A 22,203-nucleotide genomic window follows, 5' to 3' on the forward strand; every position below is an offset into this window, starting at 1 on the left:
TAACCCCCAAATTAAATGTTTCCAAAATAAAGGGAGATCCAAGTGGGCAAACGCATCCTCCTTTCTCTGCCACTGTCCCCTTGAGCCATCAGCTCAAGTGACTTTCTGCCACCTTGTTTAGCTTCCTGGGCTGACAGCAGACGTCGCAGCGGGGCTCAGACGGGCAATGTGAAAGTCAGGTCTAGGCTGCAGGGTGGCATTATATCACAGGCAAAATTTAAGAGCACTTAAAGCTTTATGTAAGCTCTCTGCCAGTTCTGGTAATGTTTCTATTAATCTCCAACGTTTCCTGCATTAACAGGACATTTCTTACTCATCACAAACGTCTGGGAGTGTCATTTCTGTTTTCAGTCTGATCTGAAACTGTATTGGGCTGGCAAGGTTTATGATTACAGACACTATACAAAATAGCCCATCATGAAAAATAGTTACACCTATTTTAAGTGCACTGTATCTTGGAGAAAATCTGAGTGCTTTAAATCTTGCAAGCACGATTATTTTTTTGGTTTAGAAACTGCACTGCTGTGGTGCCAGAGAACATTTTTTACATATTTTGATAAATTTTAAACAGCTCATTCCAGTTTCTAAAATGAAACCCCAACCAAACAGCAAAAAAATAACAAAGCAATTTGTCTTGACAATGGAGGATTTTTTGCTGAAAAAAATCTGCTTTGAATTGATACTGCCCCAGCAGTTTAACAAATTGTCCTTCTGATGCTGGAAGGCTGTGATTCCTGTAACTTTTGGTATCATGGAAGGACCTTGTACAGAAAGACCATCTCATTTTTCTCTACCCAGTTAAATACCATGCAGATGAACACTGAATGGAAGACAGTTGTGGGAAAGAAAAGATTGCTGAATGATATCAACTGAGAGACAGTAGTATTTGACAGTATAGAAGCAGCATTGAATGGCAATAGTTTTGTATTTTTCTTATAAGGACCATAACAAGGAGAAACACACATGTGAAGTTGTATATTGCAAAAACTAAAAGTGCTGAAAAGCACCACTCCAAGAAAGAGAAATTAACCAGGAAATTAACCTCTTTCTCCTTCATTGGAAGTAAGCAGCTATGAACATCTCATGGGTCAAATACAGCAAACAGCCCAAACTATTCAAACAGCTGCAGGACCTAAACCCAGTCCCCTGGGGCTGCATGAAAGGAACAGCACTTGCCAGCGATGCAGAGCCACCTCTCCCCACACTTGGGGAAAGCTGTTTGGTCTTCATCCATTTCCCTGTCTGTAAAAATGGGAAAGCAGCCCTTTCCTACATCCCTCGTAACAGGAGGGATTGGTACAGGGAAAGCCCAATAGGAGGCATGTTTCTTTATCTCAGTGAAGTCAACAATAAAGCTCCTACTGAGTCCAGGGTGGTAAGGATTTAATTCATGGATTTTTGTTTTGAGTTTTATTCCTGACATTAAGATTTCTCTCTTAAGTCTTATCCCATTCTGACACAGTGCACTAGAGGGGAAGCAGTCTGAGCAGAAGCAGCTGGAGAAAAAATAGTATTTATCCTGGTAGTGAGCCAAAGCATTGTGTATGTCAGTCCAAGATAGACACTGGCTTCTGTCAGGGGAAAAACAACTGCCCTGACAAGACCAGGAATAGGAAAGTTATGGTAATAGAGGCTGTGCAAGTGCCGGTAGCCTGGTTTGTGCCTTACTCCTCTTGTAAAGGCAGCGAGGAGAAAGGAGAGAGGACTGCTTCCTAGGACATGCTCATTATTCACAGCTTTGAAACGCAATCTTACCTCAGGGGCAACAAAGTTGGCTGTGTAGCAGGGAGTCATGAGCAGCCCGTTCTCCGCTCTCAGTTGCTTGGCAAACCCAAAGTCACAGATCCTGATGGAGTCTGGGTTTCCTGACTCATCCATGTAGAGGATATTACTCGGCTTGAGATCTCGGTGCACCACCTTAACGAGAAAGCAGTGAGCAACAAGTGAGGAGAGGAGGTCAGGGAGCATCCAGAATTGTCTGCCATTTCTGGCCTGCTGGTTGAGGTAGGTCAAGAGCTCATGCTGAAAATATTTAAGTTTTGGAGAAAAGTTGCCTTGGGCAAATGAAGGGGAAAAAAAAAAAGGTTAAAGTCTCTTAAAATCAGAAAGAACATGTTTTACATCCTCTGGTGGTGTATTAAGGTAGAGGCCGCTGCCTGAGGGTGGTCAGAGAGGGTTGCTGTACAAATACCTGGATGTCAGAGTCTCCTGGAACCTGATGGCCCTAAATTTTCACCTGAAAGGAGGAAAGTGTGTAAGGGTCTGCTTGGGACTGTCCACGTGAGTGGCTCACACCTGAAGGAAGGGATTATATTTTTTCCTCATTTCAAATGTATTCACAAAAATCCTCTCTGTAGGCATGCTACTTCAAGTAGCTGCATGGGAAAACAGCCTTTATTTCTTATAGCAAGACTGAGAAACTATCATGAAAACATCAAAGCTCAAGTACAAAATGCACTTGTTTTAACCATGAAACAGAAAAAGCAGCAAATATTTGACTAGTCATCCAAACTGCTTGTACCTGAAAAGCATAAAAAGAGAGATTTTCAAACTGCTGTATACAGAGAGCTTAGATTTTAAAAGCCATCTCTTTAACAGCATGTCAGAAGTCTTTCCCATCAGCTGCTCAAACTGCCACTTCATATGTAAAGCTGAGCGCTTGATTTTCTACCTGTCTGCTGATTCAACTACACTATTGGAAATTCTCTTAAAAGATCAGGTACTGCAACTATGTGATAAAAAGTAAGCAAGTAATATCTCAACAAGATAAATGAACTTGAAAATCAGTGTAGTTTGGGAATGAAAACACCACTTCAACACACTACAGCTCACCTGGGAAATGGCTAAAAAGCCTATGACTCCCTTTCACAAACAAAATGTAATTATAAATATGGAGAGAGATTTTTTTTGGGGGGGGGGAAATGTATTTACATTTCAGAGAAGCAAAATCACAACTATTTGTTTTTTTCTAAAAGTTGGATTTTAAGAAAGTTTATGCGGCTAGCCAAGGAAGTAATGCTTACGCCCTGAGAGTGCAGGTAGTCCACTGTCCTGGTGATGGTGCACAGCACAGCACTGGCTTCCCGCTCCGAGAAACACTTCTGCCGAAGAATGCGGTCCAGGAGCTCGCCTCCCCGCATCAGCTCCATCACTAGGTACACATATTTCCCATCATCATAGACCTGGAAGAGTAATAGAATAAATAATGTTTTGGACCCATTCACTTGGTAAAGGTTGGTCCTTTAATCACAGTGCTGGCTTGCTTGTGTGAGATGTTGCTAGACAAAAATGTGTGTGTGGGAAATTTGCTTATTATGCTTAAAAACAAAAAAGGCGACAAAATGACATAGTCATCACTTTTTTCTTACATCTGTAGCAACTTGCTGATTTGTCCACACAGAAATGTAGCTTTCTTGATCTGCTATCATGTCAGCAGAGCAGACCAAGCTGCTACAGGCAGCACCACTTCACACAGCCTGAAATGTCTACTGGCTATCACCCAAGCCTCCTTCTCAGTAGTGTTCTCTCTTTCCATTTCTACAGGGTAACATTTGCCATTTCAAATATCAGTATTTCCCTGTGACTCATGATCAGCCAAATACACTGTATTATACTGCTGGCCAAGACCTGCTTCAATGATATATAGTTTATATTTGCAGTTCTGGTCAATACATGGTTGACATCAGCCGCAAGATGTATTTATCTTCAACATCAATTACAAGGGGTAAAAGACATTTTTTGTCTAAATTGGAAGACAACCATTTTCATGACATAATCCTTTATCTGGACTGCAATAATATGTGGTGTTATAGTCATGAATGCTAGATGTTTTTGGAAAGGAATATAGAACCTTTTTCGCACAGATTTTACTCTTTAACATTTAGGAATTAGGTGAGACATTCCTGAGGGCACATTATTAGAAATTTTTATGTACTTCTCTAAGGCCTGAACCATAACATACTGGCCACTGACACCAGCAGGATTTTGTTCTGTAAACTCTGAATGTGACACGGTGTGGACGATCCTAGGTGAGACTGCAGGCAGCGTAAGTAAAACATCTCTGATTGAAGGTTGTGACTGCATGTAAGCATAGTGAAGGCTATTCTTCACATGAAATGCTGAAGAAAGATATTTTCATGTCTTCTCAGGCTGCTTGAGTAGAAGGTAAATACTCCCTGACGTTAAAACACTATCGGGGGAAACGCCAGTGACTTTGCGAGCTATCCTCCTCCCAACAAAGCAGATACCACAGGCTGCATGGGAAAGGCTGCTGCTCACGAAAGAGCATCCCCTGTCCTGCAGCACCACTGTGTGTGTTCAGCAACTTGCTCTGAAACACCCAGCTAGGGAGATCTCACTTCCAAAAAGTGCTGCAAAACCAAACACATTTTGTTGTACTCCAGCACTGTGGGCCTCTGGTTTTATCTACAGTTGGTTAGACAGTAATTGGAGAATATATAACCTGACCAGTCTTTCCAACTGCTATCCAGGAATCTGTTAAGTCACCTTTTTTTCTTTGGTTTCAATGGGTCTGGTTTCAGCTCTGACCTTCAACTGAAGAGTTTTCCAGACATGGATGAGTAGGTGAGCCTAACCATAAGGTGAAAATCATTTAATGCTGAAGTACTCAAACACTACTCACATCTTTAAGAGTAATGATGTTTGGATGTTGTCCATATCGCAAGAGGATCTCAATTTCTTCAGAGGGGTCTCTCTTGCTCTTATCAATTATCTGGAATCAATGAAGCACAGTGTAGTAAGATACCAGCTAGCAGCACTAAGCACAAACAAAACAATTTCTACAGTTTAAACAAATTAATATTTAAAATTTTTCTATTAATCATTATTCTAGGAGAGGACAGCTCAAACCCTGTGCAAATGACAGCCGTGCTGAATATGCCAAAGCCAGATGGAGCAATAATTAGTTTAGATTCTAAGGGGAAGGCCCTCTTTTTGATGCTTATAGTTTTGTTTGTCTGAAAATAATGGCAGTTATAAGAAACATCATATAGAAATCAACCAACCTGGAGAGTTTTAAAATAATGAGTTTTAAAATTATGTCTGACATTAAAAATGGATACATTCATAGTATTGGCATATGTTTGTATATCTGCTGATTCATTAATAGAAATTACTTATCGGGGGAGTTGTCAGAAATGAAAATGTATATACATTTACTGTCAGGGGAGATCTGAGTTGAAGCTATTAGAATCACTTGGCTTTTTGTGCCATACTCTTGTAATGAACAAGAGAGTGGCCAGAGTTTGCATTTGGCCGTGTAACCAAACTCTACCCATTCCTAAGCTAGAAAGAAATCTGTTCTATGTATCACTTTCTTGTATTCAGCATCTTTTGCCTTATTAGAGAGTATAGTGATACATGAAAACTTTTTAGTTTTATAGCAGCAGGTCTCAGAAAAACTTAACACCTGCTGCTTAGAGAGCATCATAGAGCACACATTTAAAACTGCTGTTTGTAGAGAAACAAATTTTCAAAAATCGCTTTTGTTAATGAGGATAAATGGCTGCTTTTGTGTGCATTTTTTATGACTTAATTATGGCAATACACATTTAAGTACACATCTAGAATTTTATGCATCAGTTATAATAGTGCATACTTGAATATATATTAGAGGTTTCATAGTCATCATGACTGGCATGCATTTGCAGTGATAATGGTTGTCAGTAGTTGTCCATGGTTGAGGTATGCATTTGAAGGCATATCAGTGATTTGATTCTGAATTAATAGCAGTATGGCAAGTGAAAGTTCAACATGGAGTTGACACAGGTAGATGGCTGTTGTCCACATTTGAATAAACAAAAGTAACACCTCAAAAACAGGTGAGTGGAAAAAATTCTACTACCAATTTCCCCTTAGAATAATGTTGTTCTCCCAGTTTGAGATATTCTCAAAAAGCCAATGAAAGCCTTATTGAGTGACTCCTCATAAATACAACCACAGTGACTGTGTCCCACTCAACCAATAACGCTAAGATATAAAAAGATCCTCAGGACCACTCCCTTGGCTAAGCTAATATAGCTGCCGTCACGTTAATGGAGTTCCACACATGTGCACCTGTTAGGATCTGCCTGCCTAGTACAAACCAGCCGTATTCAGTGCAGTAAGTATTACTACCACTGCGTGAAGTGCTACTATCACTATGGGACTGTAGCAAGCAATATATCCTAGATTCCTTTTCTATTGCATTTTCTTGTGAAATATCCAGAGCTGTGGAAAATTTTAAGAAACTATTAATAGTGCAGGACTATAAATGTATATATATAGCCTAAAAAAATCCAAACCAAAATAGTCTCAGCTATTGACACAACACTCAACATAACCCAAAGCAGTCTGCTACTGATTTAGTAGCGACAGCAGTACATTATACGAAATGCTTCTAATTCACAATATACTATATAAATATATATCACAAGATGGTCCCTCTAGATGTGCATGCTTTTTGCTTTAATGTGTGCACAAGCTGCAACACAGTGATTAAATGGACAAGCTGACCCAAACCACGCAACAAATCACTGGCAGATCTGTGAAGGGACCTGCCAACCCTCTCAGTCCCTGGGTAGTCCAGTTGGACAGACCAGAACAAGATTTTTTCCTCCACAGTGAGAGACTGTCACCCTGACGGTGCCCCTCTTCAGTGTGCCTGTGACTTACACGTGGCCCACAACTGATAAAGCAGCAAAGGAGGCAGATGCTGCAATTTTAGCAGAAATCTCTCTTCAGTTCAGACCAGATGCAGCCTGCACGGTTTCTTTATTCACATGCTGCAATGGCCACAGCAGCCTCTTAAATATTCCCCACAGCTCCACTGTGATACTCGATTCTCTTGGTCTTCCTCTTCAGAAAGCGTTTTGGTGTGTTGTCAAACCCATGCCAGACTTTCCAAAGACAGAAGCTGCCATGTCAGGGTGGTTGCTGCCTCCTTTTGCACCAGAGGTATCTGCATCACAACATGAGGTGCTGCATCCCCAGAACACCTCAAAATTTTGCTCCAGCTTAGTGTCAACATGAGCTGCAGTAACATGCAGGCCCAGCGCTCCTTATTGAACACAGGAGCTAAGGATGATATGTCATGGGCTTCCAGTAATACTCTTAAGTAGTTCTGAGATTCTCGAAAAGTATCAGATTAAATGAATTAAATTACGTAAGTCAAAAGGCAGTGGTTTCACTAGACAGGTGTTAAATAAGCATTTTTTGTGTAGCTGTACTTTCTGATTTTCAGTGGGAGTGTTGCTGTATATAATATAGCGGAAAAGCGTGGTCTGAGCCCCTTGTGCAGACGGAGCAGGAGAGGGGCAGGATGGGGACAGCCCCGGCACAACCACCTCTGCACACTCTCCCCACACTTGCCAGCCAGCCGCTGGGCTGCTTGGCCTCTTGCTGCGCTTGTGCAGTGACCACTTTCTTCTCCAGGCAGCAACACCCAGGCTGCTGGGCACAGAGTCCAAAATCACCGTGAACACCTCATCCACAATCCTACATGCTTATCTATACACACATCCCCCTTCCTGGGTGGAGTGGGTCAATGCCAAGATTTATGAAGCGGCCTCGACTGTAATTTGAAAAGTATTCACTAAGTCAGACTTAGCGATTGCCACAGAAGGCGAGGGAAGCATTACAAAGCCTAACCATGGTTGTACTCTGCCTCCTGGAAACAAACCAAGGTGCTCTTCTTGCTAGTCCTTTCCAGGGGAGACCTGGCAAACATCTTCTGGCTCCTCGGGGCTGCACACCCACTGCACTGAGCTCTGGTGCCCCTGGTGCCCTCCCAGGTTGGGGACAAGGATGTTCTTTACAGTGGGCTTTAGCAGTGAACCACCACCAGAGGAGACACCAGTACCAGGCACTTGGCTTTCCATTTCTGTGTTAATGTTTCTTCCTCCTGCTCCTGCTTTGGAGTTTAATTATCTTTAATTATTAAAGATGAGCTATATTGCCAGTCCACCTCTGCACGTGGAGAGGTTTTAGCTTTGTTGACTGAATTCAACCAGCGCAAATTGTGTAGACCAGATAACAACGTACGCAGCACTTCACACCCTACCAATGTAGCAGTTAGGTATGGCCTTCAAATTAGTTTTAATATAACATCTCTCAGAGCTCTGCTTTCAGGCTGCCCAGAGAGACCCCACAAGGACAGCCTGTTGTTGGCCGCCCTGCTCCAGTGAGGACCAAAGGCTCTGCATTGTGTCCTACCTATGTACAGGAAGCTGCAATGCTAGAAAGAAAAAAGGCATTTAATGTTACAGATCTGGATATGGGAACTGCTGTTCTCTCATCAGACTTCCTACCTGAGACCACACATGGCCACAGCATGTGGCACAGAGTCTCCTCTCGTTTGGAATCAATATTAATACAGATTTAAAAAAAAAATTAAAAAAAAATTATTTGCTATCTAGTAGCTTGCAAGCTCTACTGTTGGATACTGGAAAGGTAAATACATCTATCTGAATTTTAGATGGGCAATGACACTCTTAAACCCTGATTAAAAGCTGAGCAAAACTATGTAACTTCTAACTATTTCTTGTGGTAGCAAAGAGCATTTGCCACTCTGGTCACTGTTTCCTCTGAGACATTTGTTTTTTAAATGAAGACAGACTCATCTCTATTCCTTTCTGTGACAGCCCATGAACCTCCTGCAGCTCTTCCTGTGCAAGGAATGATGTGTGTTCTTTAGGAAACGTGTTCTGATTTGAACTCAGCTAGAATGTTTATGCGAACACCCTTCATTACAGAATTAAGGGAAGATTGCCTCTGCTACTAGTCCTGGGGCTTTAATGATGCTACTTTACTATTTCTCTTTGTTGATATGTGATGAAGAACAACTCAGAAAGCCACCATAACTTAACTGAAAGTGTAACGAACTCTATTGTACTTTGGCAGAGAAGAGCTATGAAGCACAGGGGTCTCCTGTTGTCCTTCGGAAAAATAAGAAACTGAGCCATACAACAAATAGACTTTTCTCTATGTATTGCTTAGAAACTCATCTGTATTAAACAGCAGACGAAACAATTCCAGAGTAAATGGGCTCAGCCACTGTCCTTTGTTCTCATACGGGACTTGTTTGTCTTTTTTCTATCACATCCTTTGTGTATTTCGCTGACCAGCTGAAAGAAAAGGTGCATTTTCTTCAGCGGAATTTAGGGTAAGAACCTCATGATATTTTAAAATGAGTCGAGCTCCATCAAAGGACAATACTGAACACTTTCCCTATCAAGGAAGAAAGGATCAGGAGAGAATATTTTCAAAATCCTAATTAATGCGTCTGGCCAGTTTTTGCAAGTCTTTTGCATGGAAAAAAATCACCTGATTCTCCCTTACTAATGGGTTTTCAATGTCTTCAGCATTGCCAGGGTGGACTGATGAGTATAAAACAGGGAATCAATACAGTTCTGTGTGGGTGGAGCCTTTCTGAAATTGGTACAGCAGCTATACAGACAGTATATATTTGTATTTGCTTGGTGCAGTTTTCTGAAGGTATCTGCGTGCCTCCAACTGTGTAGATAAATTTCTTCTTCTGGATCTAGTTATGCCATTAGCAGATGTTACAGCCCTCAGCTGTTTGATACCATCCACCAGCTGGGACTTACAGCCTTCACAGCCCTGCCAAAGAAATGGTATAGTGAGCACTCCCTAATCTGCTTTGGGCAGAATTATCCCTATTAATACAAATTGCCTTTTAAAACAGCTGAAATTAGCCTGGGTAACCTTGCATGAGGAGGACGGCTGTGTTTCTCACATGGAGTTCTCCATCACTACAGTTGTGAGATTGGAAAAAGGCAAGAGGTAGGAGGTGACAATTTAACTGTCTCTGCTGTCTGGAAAATGAACAGCCTAAAAGAAAGGGTGAGAGAAAAGTAGCAGGGTGAGAAAGACGACAGAAAAGAAACATGAGATGCCCTGATGGCAAGAGCAACAATATGGGCCTGAGGAGAAAGGATGGGGCTCTGGCCAGGTTAAGCTGGAGCTAGCAGTGAGGAAACTGCTGTCTGGTGTTGGGTCTTCCTGTGGTGGGGAGAAAGGATTTGTGCATCTTTAATGAACAAAGACGATTGCATTTAAACATTTGCTTGGCTCTGACTTGATTTTTCCCCTTAATTGAAACAGGATGCAAAAGCTCTGTCTAATTGTCAGTCGAAATGGGCGATGGCAGCCACCTCCCTTCGTGGGAAAGCTGAGTGTACCAAACACTGGCCCTCTGTTTTAACCCTTCACACTCTGGTGTGTGTCACTACCAAGAACTGCAGCAAAAATTCTCTGTTTTATTGTAGTGGATTTATTCCACAACAAGAACCACAAACGTTGTGAAGCATTAAAGGTACACCCTGCACGGATAAAAAGTAGGTTGTGGGGCTTTGACTGAAGAGCTGTAGTGGGCCACAGCGGAGGGGCATGAGACACAGTTCTTTTTGCCCCCAGTCCCAAAAGGGACCAGCGTCTGCCTCATCTTCAACTGCCCCAAGTGACATTTCCTGGCAGCTGAAAGTGAGATTGAAGAGTGTGAACTGGGGCAGCAGAGCCCCTGGTACAGTCCTGATCTGCTGCTCTGGCTACAGCCACTGGAAACCCAGCAGGAGCTCAGCACAGACACCTGGGCACTGCGATACCTGAAGCAGCCACAGCTGAGGCTGCCAGCATGTTTAGGCAGTGGGACTACATAAAGCTTTTGACCAGCACTAGGGAACTTTAGATGGTTTAGTGGAAAAAAGCATGGAGGAGGAAGACAGCTTTATACACTTTTTAAAGCTGCTTTATTTTCTATTATGCTTTGAAGTTCGCTCTGTTTCGAGTGTAAGTATGGGCTAATCACATTTAAGAAGAGATTCATATAGTACCGTCTGATGTGATACTCCCTGTAGAAATCCTTTCCTTTTCTGGGAGGGGAAGGATGAGCAAAGGGAGAATGAATTTTGCGTCCCTTTGCACACTATGTCTACACCGTATCTACGATATATTTGAAAATTCAGGGTACCAGGAACTGATTATAGGTGGGACTTACATTTCTTCTGAAGAAAAGAGGTGCAATGGTATGCAGAGATTTTAACCTGACAGTTTCATCTACAATATTAATTCCAATTGAAGTGTCATGGAGAGAGAGAGTTCTGCAGTTCTGTGCCGCTGGAAAATGTATAGGTTTCCATTTCAGTAATATTTCCTTCTAAAAATAAGCTCTATTCATGCCAAGCATCTGTTTTAATTTGGTTCCTTTTTTGATGTCAAGTTACTCAAGCTGGATGAAAATCACTGCAGAAAGGCTAACATTATTTAAAAGGATATGGTATAATTTTACATTTAAGATGTCTCTAAGGACAACTATTCCAAGCCTAATAGTTTCTGAGGGACTATGTGCTGTGCTATTAGTTTTGATTAGCTCCAGAAATTAATTCCCCCCGTCCATGCTTAAATCTTGCAGAAAAATAGTGAAATGCATATTAGGAGAAACAGGCCTAATTAGCAATACTTTTCTGAAATAAGCACTGGCCACCAGATCAAGCTGTGTGGGTGAGACATTAAACTTTCTGCATGCAGAGCATGCCCACTTGCTGTCACTGTTTGCTGACTTAGCACTCCTAAGCTGCCAACTGGAACTGTAGTACTTATTAATCAGCATTTATACAGTAGCACATCTTTTCTAAGCATGCAGACACATTAACAAATTTGTTCCAATAGCACCTGTGAAACAGAGAAGCTCATTTTAGAGAGAAGGCTGCAGTTTTGGAGGCAGAAGAGGCCAGTGGGAAAGGCTCTGCTCTGTGTTTTAGTCTGCTCTGCTCAGCCCAAGCACACATCCTTGGATCAGACTGATGGATTTTCAGTCCATAAAATGACTGCAGTGCTACTCCCACCTTCTTTCACAGAAAGCTTCAGGGATGGAAACAAGTGTATCATATCCAGATCTTATAAAAGGGAAAATTATTGCATCAATATGAAAGACAAATACAAGAAACACAGTTTAAATGGCCCCAAAAGAGAAACATAGCCACAGAGGACCAAATTCTGTCCAAAATACTTAGGTATTTGGCAAGCAAGCTAGAGAAGAGAAACATGATATTACTAAGCTGTAGGAAAACTGCGGCCTGATCCTAGGTCTCAAAAAAGATGTAGTTAGCAGCGAGAAATACCATCATTTCGCATTCTTCAGAAGCTCACCCACGCCAAGGAGAGAGACCCCCTGAGCTTCGTGACCAAATGGGAAGGAGGCTGCAGGTATCCTTACACCAGAGGGGATGTACAGCCACTGCACATCTAAGATTTCCTCTGAAGTAGAGTTTAAGGGGTGGTCTACGCACATTTCTGTATTTCTATCTGCCACCTCTGTCTATTTTGTTGAGCCTTAAGCAATGCCTTGATCCCATTTACCCAAAAAACCATCAGCCAGCAATGGCTCTCACTGCCACAAACAAGCTTGCACTCAAATCAAAACAGCAGAAAAGTGAGGCTCATTGAGGTTTTGCAGGTACTTGATTAAACTCAAATCTTAAACAATGAGGACAGCATATAAATATGCTATAGCATATGCTATGTTGCTTCCTGCCGTGGTGAGTGAAATTGTACACAGTGGTCCTGGTCCAATGTGGAAGTCAGGCCCTTTGATAAAGTTGTTTGGAAATGAAAAACCAAGAAAACCTTCAAAAATCCTCTCACGGATCAGACATAAGTTCCTCATAAACAACCTTCTCCACCACCCCTTTGCTACTTCATCTATTTTACTGTAAAAAGTTTTCTCTTTCCATCATATCTAGAGGACACTCGTCCGTATGGTTTGTAATTGCTCTTACCGTATTCACCATGGATCCCAGTTGTAGTCTAGGGCTCTTCATGCTAGTTTCTTTGCAGAACACTCTGGAAAACAGCCCTCCCTATGTAAATCCAAAGCAGCATGGAGATTTGTGCCTAAATCTGCTCTGAAGCCTGTATCTCCCACATCGCACCCTGTAGCTTACTGAATCTGGTGCCACACTACCAGCTTCAGTATCCTTCAGACAGTGAAAAACATCTTGTACTGAAGTGTCTGGACAAAAGGATTTCCTGAATCCCAGCTTTATAAGTCAAATTTCATGGGAGAACACGTTAAGTGTTCTCTGTACTTTATCAAGGTAAGCAGGGGTCTTATACCTCTGACCCTGTATTCTGTAAGGCTATATTTCCACTAATATGACAGATCCAACTTCTTTGTGTGTGAGGGGGAGGACGTCTCGGTCATCTCCCTGAAAAGTCTGTTTTACCAACTGCTGTTACCATCAGATTTTTTTTTTTCCTGAAACTCCTTTTTTAGCTTCAAGACACTCTGTCTTATCTTGCTGTCTTCAGCAGCCAAATGGTTGTCATCCATCATTTATATCACCTTAGAGATATTTATAGATTTTGATCGCATCCCAGTGGACTCGTCTGTCTTACATCATTTATATTTGTAGCTCTCTTGATAGAGCTTGCCTTGTAATTCTTGCATTTTTTCTGCTATAGATTTTCTCTATTTTGTTTATATTCTGTCTTAAACCATGGATACCAAAATAGAACATAGTCCCACAGGGTTTAGTAGCCCTACCCAGGTACTACAGGCAAAATTCACTTACTTACATGCATACATGTTAGTAAGACAGAAATCTATAGATTTGTCTTTCAATTTTATTGATAAAACTAACAACACTAGCAACACATTTATGGCATGCTTCTCTGATGCTAGTATTCAAATCCTCATATTTCCATCCTGTGAATTAGTTGAGTATATTGAACAGCTTAATTACCTATCATTCAGGGAACGAAAGCAAATAGGAATGAAATTTTTTGGGAAGACGGCAGTCAGAGATATTTTCTCAATAAAGTATTGGAAAGTATCTTTCAGAATCATAAGTATGATCATGCAGAGGCAAGAGATATGCTCTTCACAGATAATTTGATAAACCACCTTGGGGAAGAGCAAGGACAGTTAGAGGCTTATGGAAGCACAGATATCACTCCCATTTCCCTTCAGGTGGGTATCAGGTTTTTTAATGAGGCCTTTTTACATCACATTATATTCTTCCTGATGCCATTTTCCCCCCCGAGTGTGAGGTGTGACAGACCCATACTCATCCACACAAACCTTACTGTGAGAGCCACCCAGCAAAGCCAAGAGGAGTTTGCCTGACGAGGGATCGAAAGAGAACTGAGAGAGGGCTTCAGCATCTGATCTATGCCCACTCAGCCCATCCTCTCCTTTGCAGAGCCCTGTTACTGCTCTGCTCCAGCAGCAGGTAACTCCTGCTAAATTTCAAAGCTAAATTCAAAGGGGTTGTATTCACCAGTGGCTCTGACCTGGAGATCTCTGCATGTACTCTGGGGCCTGACCCCCCATGTTCTGGCACAGGCAGAGGGAGGAGAGGTGGGACGAGCAGCGGACGGGCACCTGCTGGCGCTGACAAGCTGGCAGCCCCAGGGACAAGAAATCTGAGGTTATCCAGCAAACTCTCCCTCGACTTGCCTGTTAAAATCCTGATGTATTTATCCATGTTCCACCAGATACCAGGTACCTCCCAGAAAGATAAAAATAGACACAAACCCTCGCCTGAAAATTCCAGTCTGTTTCGCTTTAGAGGAAAGTCACTTTAGCGACTTTCTGTGGTTAAAGAAAAACAAATTATGCAAATCTCTCTAGATCTACAGACACCTTAACTGGTAAGGAGATTTGATGACTTTTGGATTGATTTTTTTAATCCTTTCCCTGTTTCAATAAATAAAGCTACATGTGTTTGGGATTCCCATTTTCTTTAAAAGACCTGCAAGAGAGTGTACCATGCTGCAGTCAATCTTAGAAGACTACCTTTTTTTTTTTTTTTTTATTAATGCTTTCTGCATTTAGCACTAAACTCCTGACATAATCATACCATAGATTACGGAGAAAATGTTACAGAGCCAACCAAATACCATTGTATAACCTTCTGCCTTCAGATTAGCATAATATTGTATCTGCTTACACCAACCACCTAAAAACAACCAAACCAAGACTGTAAAGATCACTAGGAGGGGAAAATGAAGTTTAAAGAAATTATGAAACAACTCTGGAATTCATACAGCTTTTGGTGACCAGGTCACTCACTGTTATTAACAAATAAATAGAGGTATAGAGTAACTTTGATTACACAGATCTGCTAAAAACAGCTCTCACAAGTTACTAACTTCTATTTATCAATAGCATGTTGGCATGACTTCTCCACCGGTACTGCATTTTTATAGCTAATTAAAATACACCTTCTCCTCAGTCTGCACATACCAAAACATGCTGAGATAGATGTTCTTTCAGTGCTTCATAATTACCAGAATTTTATGTGAACTGTAGGATTTACTAGGACTCTAGCATAAACTAACCTGTATCCCAGAGGCAGACACAGATTGCAAAATTTGGTTTTGCTCGCAGCTGTGGAACACTGAGAGCCAAATAGTTGGTTAGTACATTACAGAGATAGGAAAAAGTAATGAAATTCACTTGTTTTGAGATCCAAATTCCACTGTAATTTTGGCATCTGCAAAACTGGGCTTCCTATTTGGGACTATCTCTACTGTATGTTTTTCTTCTTCAAAGGAGGGAGAAAGGTATACCCTGTCTTTTTACCCAGTTGTTCGCCCTGGCTCTAACAGCATGGAAGGAGTAAAAATCCATTAGGCTTAACCAGTTAGGTTTTTTTTTGACCCAGAGAAGAAAACAATTGGCATCAAGCTGTTGAAGCTGGTACTGATGCCACCCACCTCTGCAATGTTTGGGGCAGTTGCCTTATTGGGAGTAGAACAGGCTATAGCAACAGCAGTTTCTACTTGGCTGTTACCCACCAGTAATCTCTCCTGGAGGTAAGAAGTCAATCTAAATAGAGAAATCTTTAAAAAAAGGGAGATGCAATCATGTCCTTTGCAAATTTACTTAATCTGGCATCATTAAGAAGCATATCTGAAAATCCAGCTTGAAAGCTTCACTACAAGTAGGGATCCAAGCCTGAAACTAGTGCAACAGTTTTAAGTAAATAAAAAACTTTGGAATATGCTAATTGCATCAAATCTCTGGCAGGTTTTGAAAAATCTGATTCACCAAGAACTCTGAACTGCAGCATTTTCTTTGTTTACCAAGCAAGAGCTCTTAATCTGTTTAGGCTCCATTGCAGATTTTCTTCCATCCACAGAAATCCCTCCCATCTGTTCTAGTATCATTCTTTTATTTAATTGACTTACTTTCTCTACATACTGATGTGACTGAAATAGTTTGATCTGATTTTCCTTTGCTTCTGACCTCACTGTTACATTTATGCCCACGTGAAGCCTGTAACTGTGATTGACAATACCAGTTTCCTTTGCTATTAAAAATCATTATGCCTGCTGTAGTCAGGATAACTGATATTACAGCAGAAGAATCTGAAACATGTTGGAGACCTGTCAGAGGAGAAATACTTTTTTTTCCCGTCTCTCTTCTTTCTGCCAGAGTCTTATAAAGCATTCAGAAGAATTAACAATATCCTTACTTCTATTTCATAACTTTATACTTTTTTTCACTTGGGAATGAGAGGGAAACAAAGTCTAAGAGTAAAATTTTAAAAGTGCCTCAGAATATGTACATACAGGAGAATATGATACAAAGACTTGCTAAAACAACATTTACCTGCACTGACCCAGGTAGGTGGCTACTAGTTTCAGAGTAGACTCAGTTTGCAGGAAATCTGGCTGTCTACAAGGTTTTCTCTTGCATGGTATTGAAATGCTCTCAGAAGTGGAAATATAAGTCTGGGTTCTTAAATATTGCATTTAGAAGCCTGAGGGCACAACTAAAATAGATTTAGAGCTTATTATTAGCATTTCATTTTTACAGATGACATGAAAGAAGAGGGAATAGGTTACAAGAAAATTATCTTCTTCTGCAGGTTCAGTGACTGGATTTATAAAGGCAGTTAGATGCCTACAGGTGCAGAGAGGTGTCTAGGGGGACTTCCAAAAGCACCTCAGTGAGTGACGCGCCTAGTCTCACCGAACTCTGAAATGAGTGGAATCCCAGATCTGTTCAAAGCTTTTACAACACCAGCAAAAAAATTCTTTGCACTGCTAGACATCTAATCATCTCTATAAGATGACCCCCAATTAGTTGCAGATGGCCAGGAAGACGAAAAGGGATAAAATGTTTTGCATCCTAATAAATATATTCTGCTTCTGGGATAGGAAAGGTTTTGGTTTTCTGAGCGGATTTTCCATCTGTAGCCCTGACTCAAGTTACTGTGGCTCAGTACTCTGCTCTCTCAGTATGGCACCACACAGGAATAGTAAATAAGGCCTGGTGAGTGGCAGTTCCCACGGAGGGATTATTTACCCAGTGATGTGATGTGTGTCTTCCCGTGGTGATGCCACCACATCATTTCCTTAACTCCTTCACTTTATCACCACCTTCCTCTGGGGAGACAGGATGATGCTCTCTGATGTGTCAGCAGTTCATCTTAAAGAGGGAGCTTTTAATGAGGTGTTGCCAGGCCAATGGTGCTGATGCCTATCATACAAACTATCACTGCAAATATTTTTTCCTGTGAATATTACGTATGAGGGAGCACTGAGAAAATTATACTTACTGAAAGAAATCAAAAGAGTCTAATTACAGTGATTTTTATAGAGAGAGTTAAAGGATGCATGTTAAAAGGGACTGATACATAATTATGATAATATCAGTTGCAACTCCTGTGCTATCTAATTACTTGAAATGGGTGGCATTGTGCAATGTTTATGAAAGCGGGCTACTTTGATAACAAAATTATATAATCTTAATATGAAATAAAAATATAATTGAAAGGAAAGTAAAATGAATATATTGGTAGGAATAATAATCAAGGAGGCAGCACTCAATGTGCTGGAAAGACAGTACAAACAGAAACCCACCATCTCCAGCCCCAAATCCGTGCTGCACACTTGACTTAACACTGTGTCAGAAACTGAGATGCTGTGCATGTTGCCTAAACTGGTACTCAAAATCAAGATATATCAGCATCACAAGAAAAGAGTTGTAAGAAATGGAGGAAGAAAGGAATAAAAAGAGGAAAGATTAATAAAAATGGGAAAGAGCATAAACCTAGCAATCAAAGTGTTAAACACTTCTGGAGTTTTGAGTGTCTCCAGGTGTTGAGTTTGCTCTGGATCTTGTGAGGTGCCCCAAGCCCCCAGCTGCTGAGTAAGTGCTGGACCCTCTTGGATTCAGACACTCAGACACTTTGAAGACTGAGGTCTTTCTATTTTGGTTTCACATTGGCTGTATTACATTGATAAAATTGTCAGCGATACTTGATATAAATAAATTATTAAAGTTATTACTTTAATTTAACATAAGTTTTGTTCATCACAGATGTAATTTAATCACACAGAACCCATACCCACTATAACATAATGCCATCTGTTGACAAATGACCTGGACACTGGAAAAATCTAATTTTTCTATTCATTAGAAATGAAAATCCTAGCACGTTCAGGCGCAAGCCCACGGACCTGCTGGTAGGTCCATGCCCCTAATCATGGTATAGCCTAGGAAAATCAACTGTTATTTGAACAGTGACATCAATGGATTGTCAGCTATTAATGGTTTCCAGGTTTTTGTGGCCACCATGGGGAGACACCAAAACTTTCATGGACTTTCATGGATACTACATTATCATCAGTCTTGTAATGGAAGATAAGACTGTAAAAAAGGTTTAATAATACTCTATTGACCACCAGCAGCTTATTTATCTCATGGACTGCAGTTTGGATCACTTCTTTGAGCTCTCATCATCTCATTTAATACCAAAGACACAATCTCATTTATAAGCTAAGTTTACATATCTTTTCTAAAATTTTAAAATAAGAAGAGTGGCAATTGGCTAGAACCCCTCGTTTACTGTAGGTTTGGTAAATACATTTCTCTATGTACTGATTTCAACGAGCTACTTTTTGTCTTAGGCTCATTTAAGCAATCTGTTCCCATGAGATCATACAGAATGAAAGGATCTGACTCAACTGTTTGTATATTTTCAAATTCATTATACTAATTCCTCATTTAATCCAGTCTTGTCTCTTTTTGGTACGAGAACAAAAACATTAAATACTTTTCTGTCATATGAATGTTTTAATTGCTACACTTTTTTCTTCAAGCAAATTGAATGCTTGGAACTCTTCCTCTGAGCTGTAACCTCACAACCACTTGCCAGATATATTGGTCTGTTCTGCCCTCTGTAATAGCTGCATACTGTTTATTCAATATAATATAATAGAGATTGTTACTTAGTCCTCTACGCATGACCTTCCAAAGCAGTTCTACTGAAGTTCTTCCCTATCAGAAGAGGTTCCCTCATACCTACATCCTCGCAGCTTCCCAGCATCTGCAGTTGCGGTGACTGTTTTAGGTAGTGTTGCTTGACCAGGTCTGAAGTTCACTGACTTGTCTTTAATATCCCACTAAATGCCACTGAATTAATATTTTAAATCTCTCCTGAAGACTGCCTTTTGCTCCTTTTTGTAGCATGTTGGTGCTGAATGTCAAGGAGACAAAAGGTAATCTAAGTTTTAGAAGGTGATCATGGTTTTCACTGACAAATCATCTAACAACAATAAAAAATGTCAGAACTAAATAACTTGAGAAAGAAGAATACAGTGCTATTTCAATTTTGCAATCATTTTACGTGTTATTTTGTTTATTTATGATGATTCAATGTAGCATCTGTTAAAATGTTATCTAGTTTACAAGGAGCATGGCTGAACTGATTAGCAGGATTTCCACACAAGACCATAAAGGTTTTTTCCATCCAGGAATTTTACTTAATGATATAAGGTGTGAGAAATAATATAAGGCTTATCATGAAACCTGTCATCCTCCAAAAGAAAAAAAAAATCAAATAAACAAAAAACCCCAATAAAACCAAACCCAAGCAATGTCCTCCCACAAGAAACAAGCCGACAAAATATCCCCTGACTACACTGCTGCCTGGGCTGGTAGAACAGTCTCAACCGCATTTCTGACATCTACCAGACATCTACCATCTACCTTTCTTACCTTCACTGCAAACTCTGTTTCTGTAGCTTTATGAACACATCTCTTGCACACAGAATAGGAGCCAATTCCTATGTCCTCTTTGATCTCGTATCCATCTGTAAAGTGAATGTTGTTCCCATGTAACTGCTATAGGGAAAGACAAAAGAAACAAGGTAATCAGGACATGGGTATGTAAAAACGAGGACTGACTAGTCTCGGCTTAATAAAGGCAGTGCTTGATCTCATCTCCTTCACAGAGCTCTCTTGTATGTAGCAGTTTTTCTAAGTTCAGTTAAAAGAATCTGCAGCTCTTTACTTTAACGTGTCTCCCCTCACTTTTTACCTTTCTCCAGTCTGTAAGACAGAGTTGTCTATGTAGAAGTAAAGGCAAAAAAGCAGTGATTTTCTAAACTGTTTAATGAATGCAGATAACTGCCTCCTACTAGAAATTCAGAAGAAACTCTGAGCCCAAATCCCCTGACAAACCCACGTATCTTGACAATATACATTTATTTCTAATTACTAGGGGGCTAGATAACTTATAAACTACTAATAGCTTCACAGTCTTCAAAACAGATACCCCACATAAGAGGTGTGCCTCCAGAGCACTCAAGGTCTTGTCCAGGATACATTTAATTGTGATTTCTGTGTGAGAGAAAAGTTACTATTTTAAGCCAACTTAAATTAAGAAAGTATATTGCTAGTGAAAATAGCAGGAAAATACTTCAAAATTTCTAATTTTATTTATTGAAGGGTACAGAGTGAACTATGGCATCGTTAGTTCATAAGCCCTTTGGAAAACGTTGAGGCAGGTGGATTGGTTAGATGGTGAAACCCAAATCTGAGGCCTTGATGCAAATTCCACCCCAGGACTCAAGAAATGACTTGCAGCTCTAAAAATCCCCTAGGATCCTCTGTCTAAAAATGTAACCTCACTAGCAAACTCCACACAGAATCTTCTAAATTAGAATACATGCTTGTATTAACATTTAATACATTTTTACAAAGGAAACCACAGGAATATATATAACATTTCTGGGATGTAATTGCTTGGGTAACATTTCACTTACTGCTGCATAAGAGAATCTTTAAGAATATGAGATATTCCACTGTAAATTATTAAAATAAGGAAGAAAACTATTAAAACCTATGAAAACCACAGGCAGGGGCTCTCCCCTTGAGGTCTGTATGCCTCCAGGCTGTGGGCAGGAGAGGAACTTTTTCTTTGTGGGAAAATTTGCTGCATCTTTGAGCAGTCCACTTCTTTCTCCTGATTCATTGCCTATCTCACTTATTGAGCCATTCATAGCAATTTACTTTTAGCTTAAATTGCAATAACTTGAAAGCCTGTTGTAGAGTAATGGCAGCAAAGAACCAAGTGTTTGTCTTTCCCGCATCAAGCCCCCCTGGGTTATGTGAGTAGAGCCAGGCTCTTGTGCAAGAGCATCAGGAACATGGTGGCCTCTTACGCTCAGGAGCTTGGGCTCTGTGTCTGTGGGAGCATAAAGCAGTAGTTCATTGAGCCCCTTTGCTGACACAGACTGTAACGTATAATCCAAGACAAAACTGTTGAGAATGACAGGCATTCACTGAAGAAACAACATTTTGTTGCCTGCCCTGTCTGCACAATTGGAATAGTCTTTCAGGTATTCGGAAGTACTTTCCATTTCAGTTGTGATAAGGTGCGATTCCTATTTCCTTTGTAAAGGCTGTGGAGAATGTGAACTTAAAGATAAAAGCCTTGGGGAAAAGACTATAATTTTCCACCTCCTGCACTGTGTGTGTAAATACCTCCTACCTACACTGGGTAGCAATGAGAATGCTGAAGCATTTTAAATACACTCTGCACATATATATTTGCTCATCAAATGTGAAGTATAACATCAGCATCAGTACCTGTACAATTGGATGGACGGTGATTTTGTGCACATCTTGCTGTGCAGGCTCCTGCACCAAGTTAGAGGCAACAAAGCTGAACCCTCTGAAAAGATGATGAGCATTGGCACTTGGAGGAACACCTGGGGAATCTGTAGGAGAGGGAAAAAAATAGCCTCATGAGCTGCACAGAAGATTAAGAAAGTAATAGCACAGCACCTGCATCGGAAAAAGTCATCCCTGCCAGTTAACAGCAGATCCTGCTGACCTGGCAGACACATGTGAAAATAATCCACCTCGATATCAAGGCTGCGGTG

At 40.7% G+C, this 22,203-nt stretch overlaps 1 protein-coding gene across 1 annotated transcript in view; it reads right to left on the reverse strand.

Annotated features, from left to right (window-relative positions):
* Window positions 1-22,203, reverse strand: part of RPS6KA2 (ribosomal protein S6 kinase A2) — a 169,720-nt gene that overhangs the window by 8,313 nt on the left and 139,204 nt on the right. Inside the window, exons 13-17 of the mRNA XM_065630433.1 lie at window positions 21,908-22,038; window positions 20,033-20,158; window positions 4,643-4,732; window positions 3,024-3,182; window positions 1,756-1,917 (exon numbers count right to left, since the gene is read on the reverse strand). Coding sequence (XP_065486505.1) covers window positions 1,756-1,917; window positions 3,024-3,182; window positions 4,643-4,732; window positions 20,033-20,158; window positions 21,908-22,038 — 668 coding nt within the window. The remainder of the gene's footprint in view (window positions 1-1,755; window positions 1,918-3,023; window positions 3,183-4,642; window positions 4,733-20,032; window positions 20,159-21,907; window positions 22,039-22,203) is intronic.

The sequence above is a fragment of the Caloenas nicobarica genome, chromosome 3 (assembly GCF_036013445.1).
Source record: "Caloenas nicobarica isolate bCalNic1 chromosome 3, bCalNic1.hap1, whole genome shotgun sequence".
Classification (NCBI taxonomy): domain Eukaryota; kingdom Metazoa; phylum Chordata; class Aves; order Columbiformes; family Columbidae; genus Caloenas; species Caloenas nicobarica.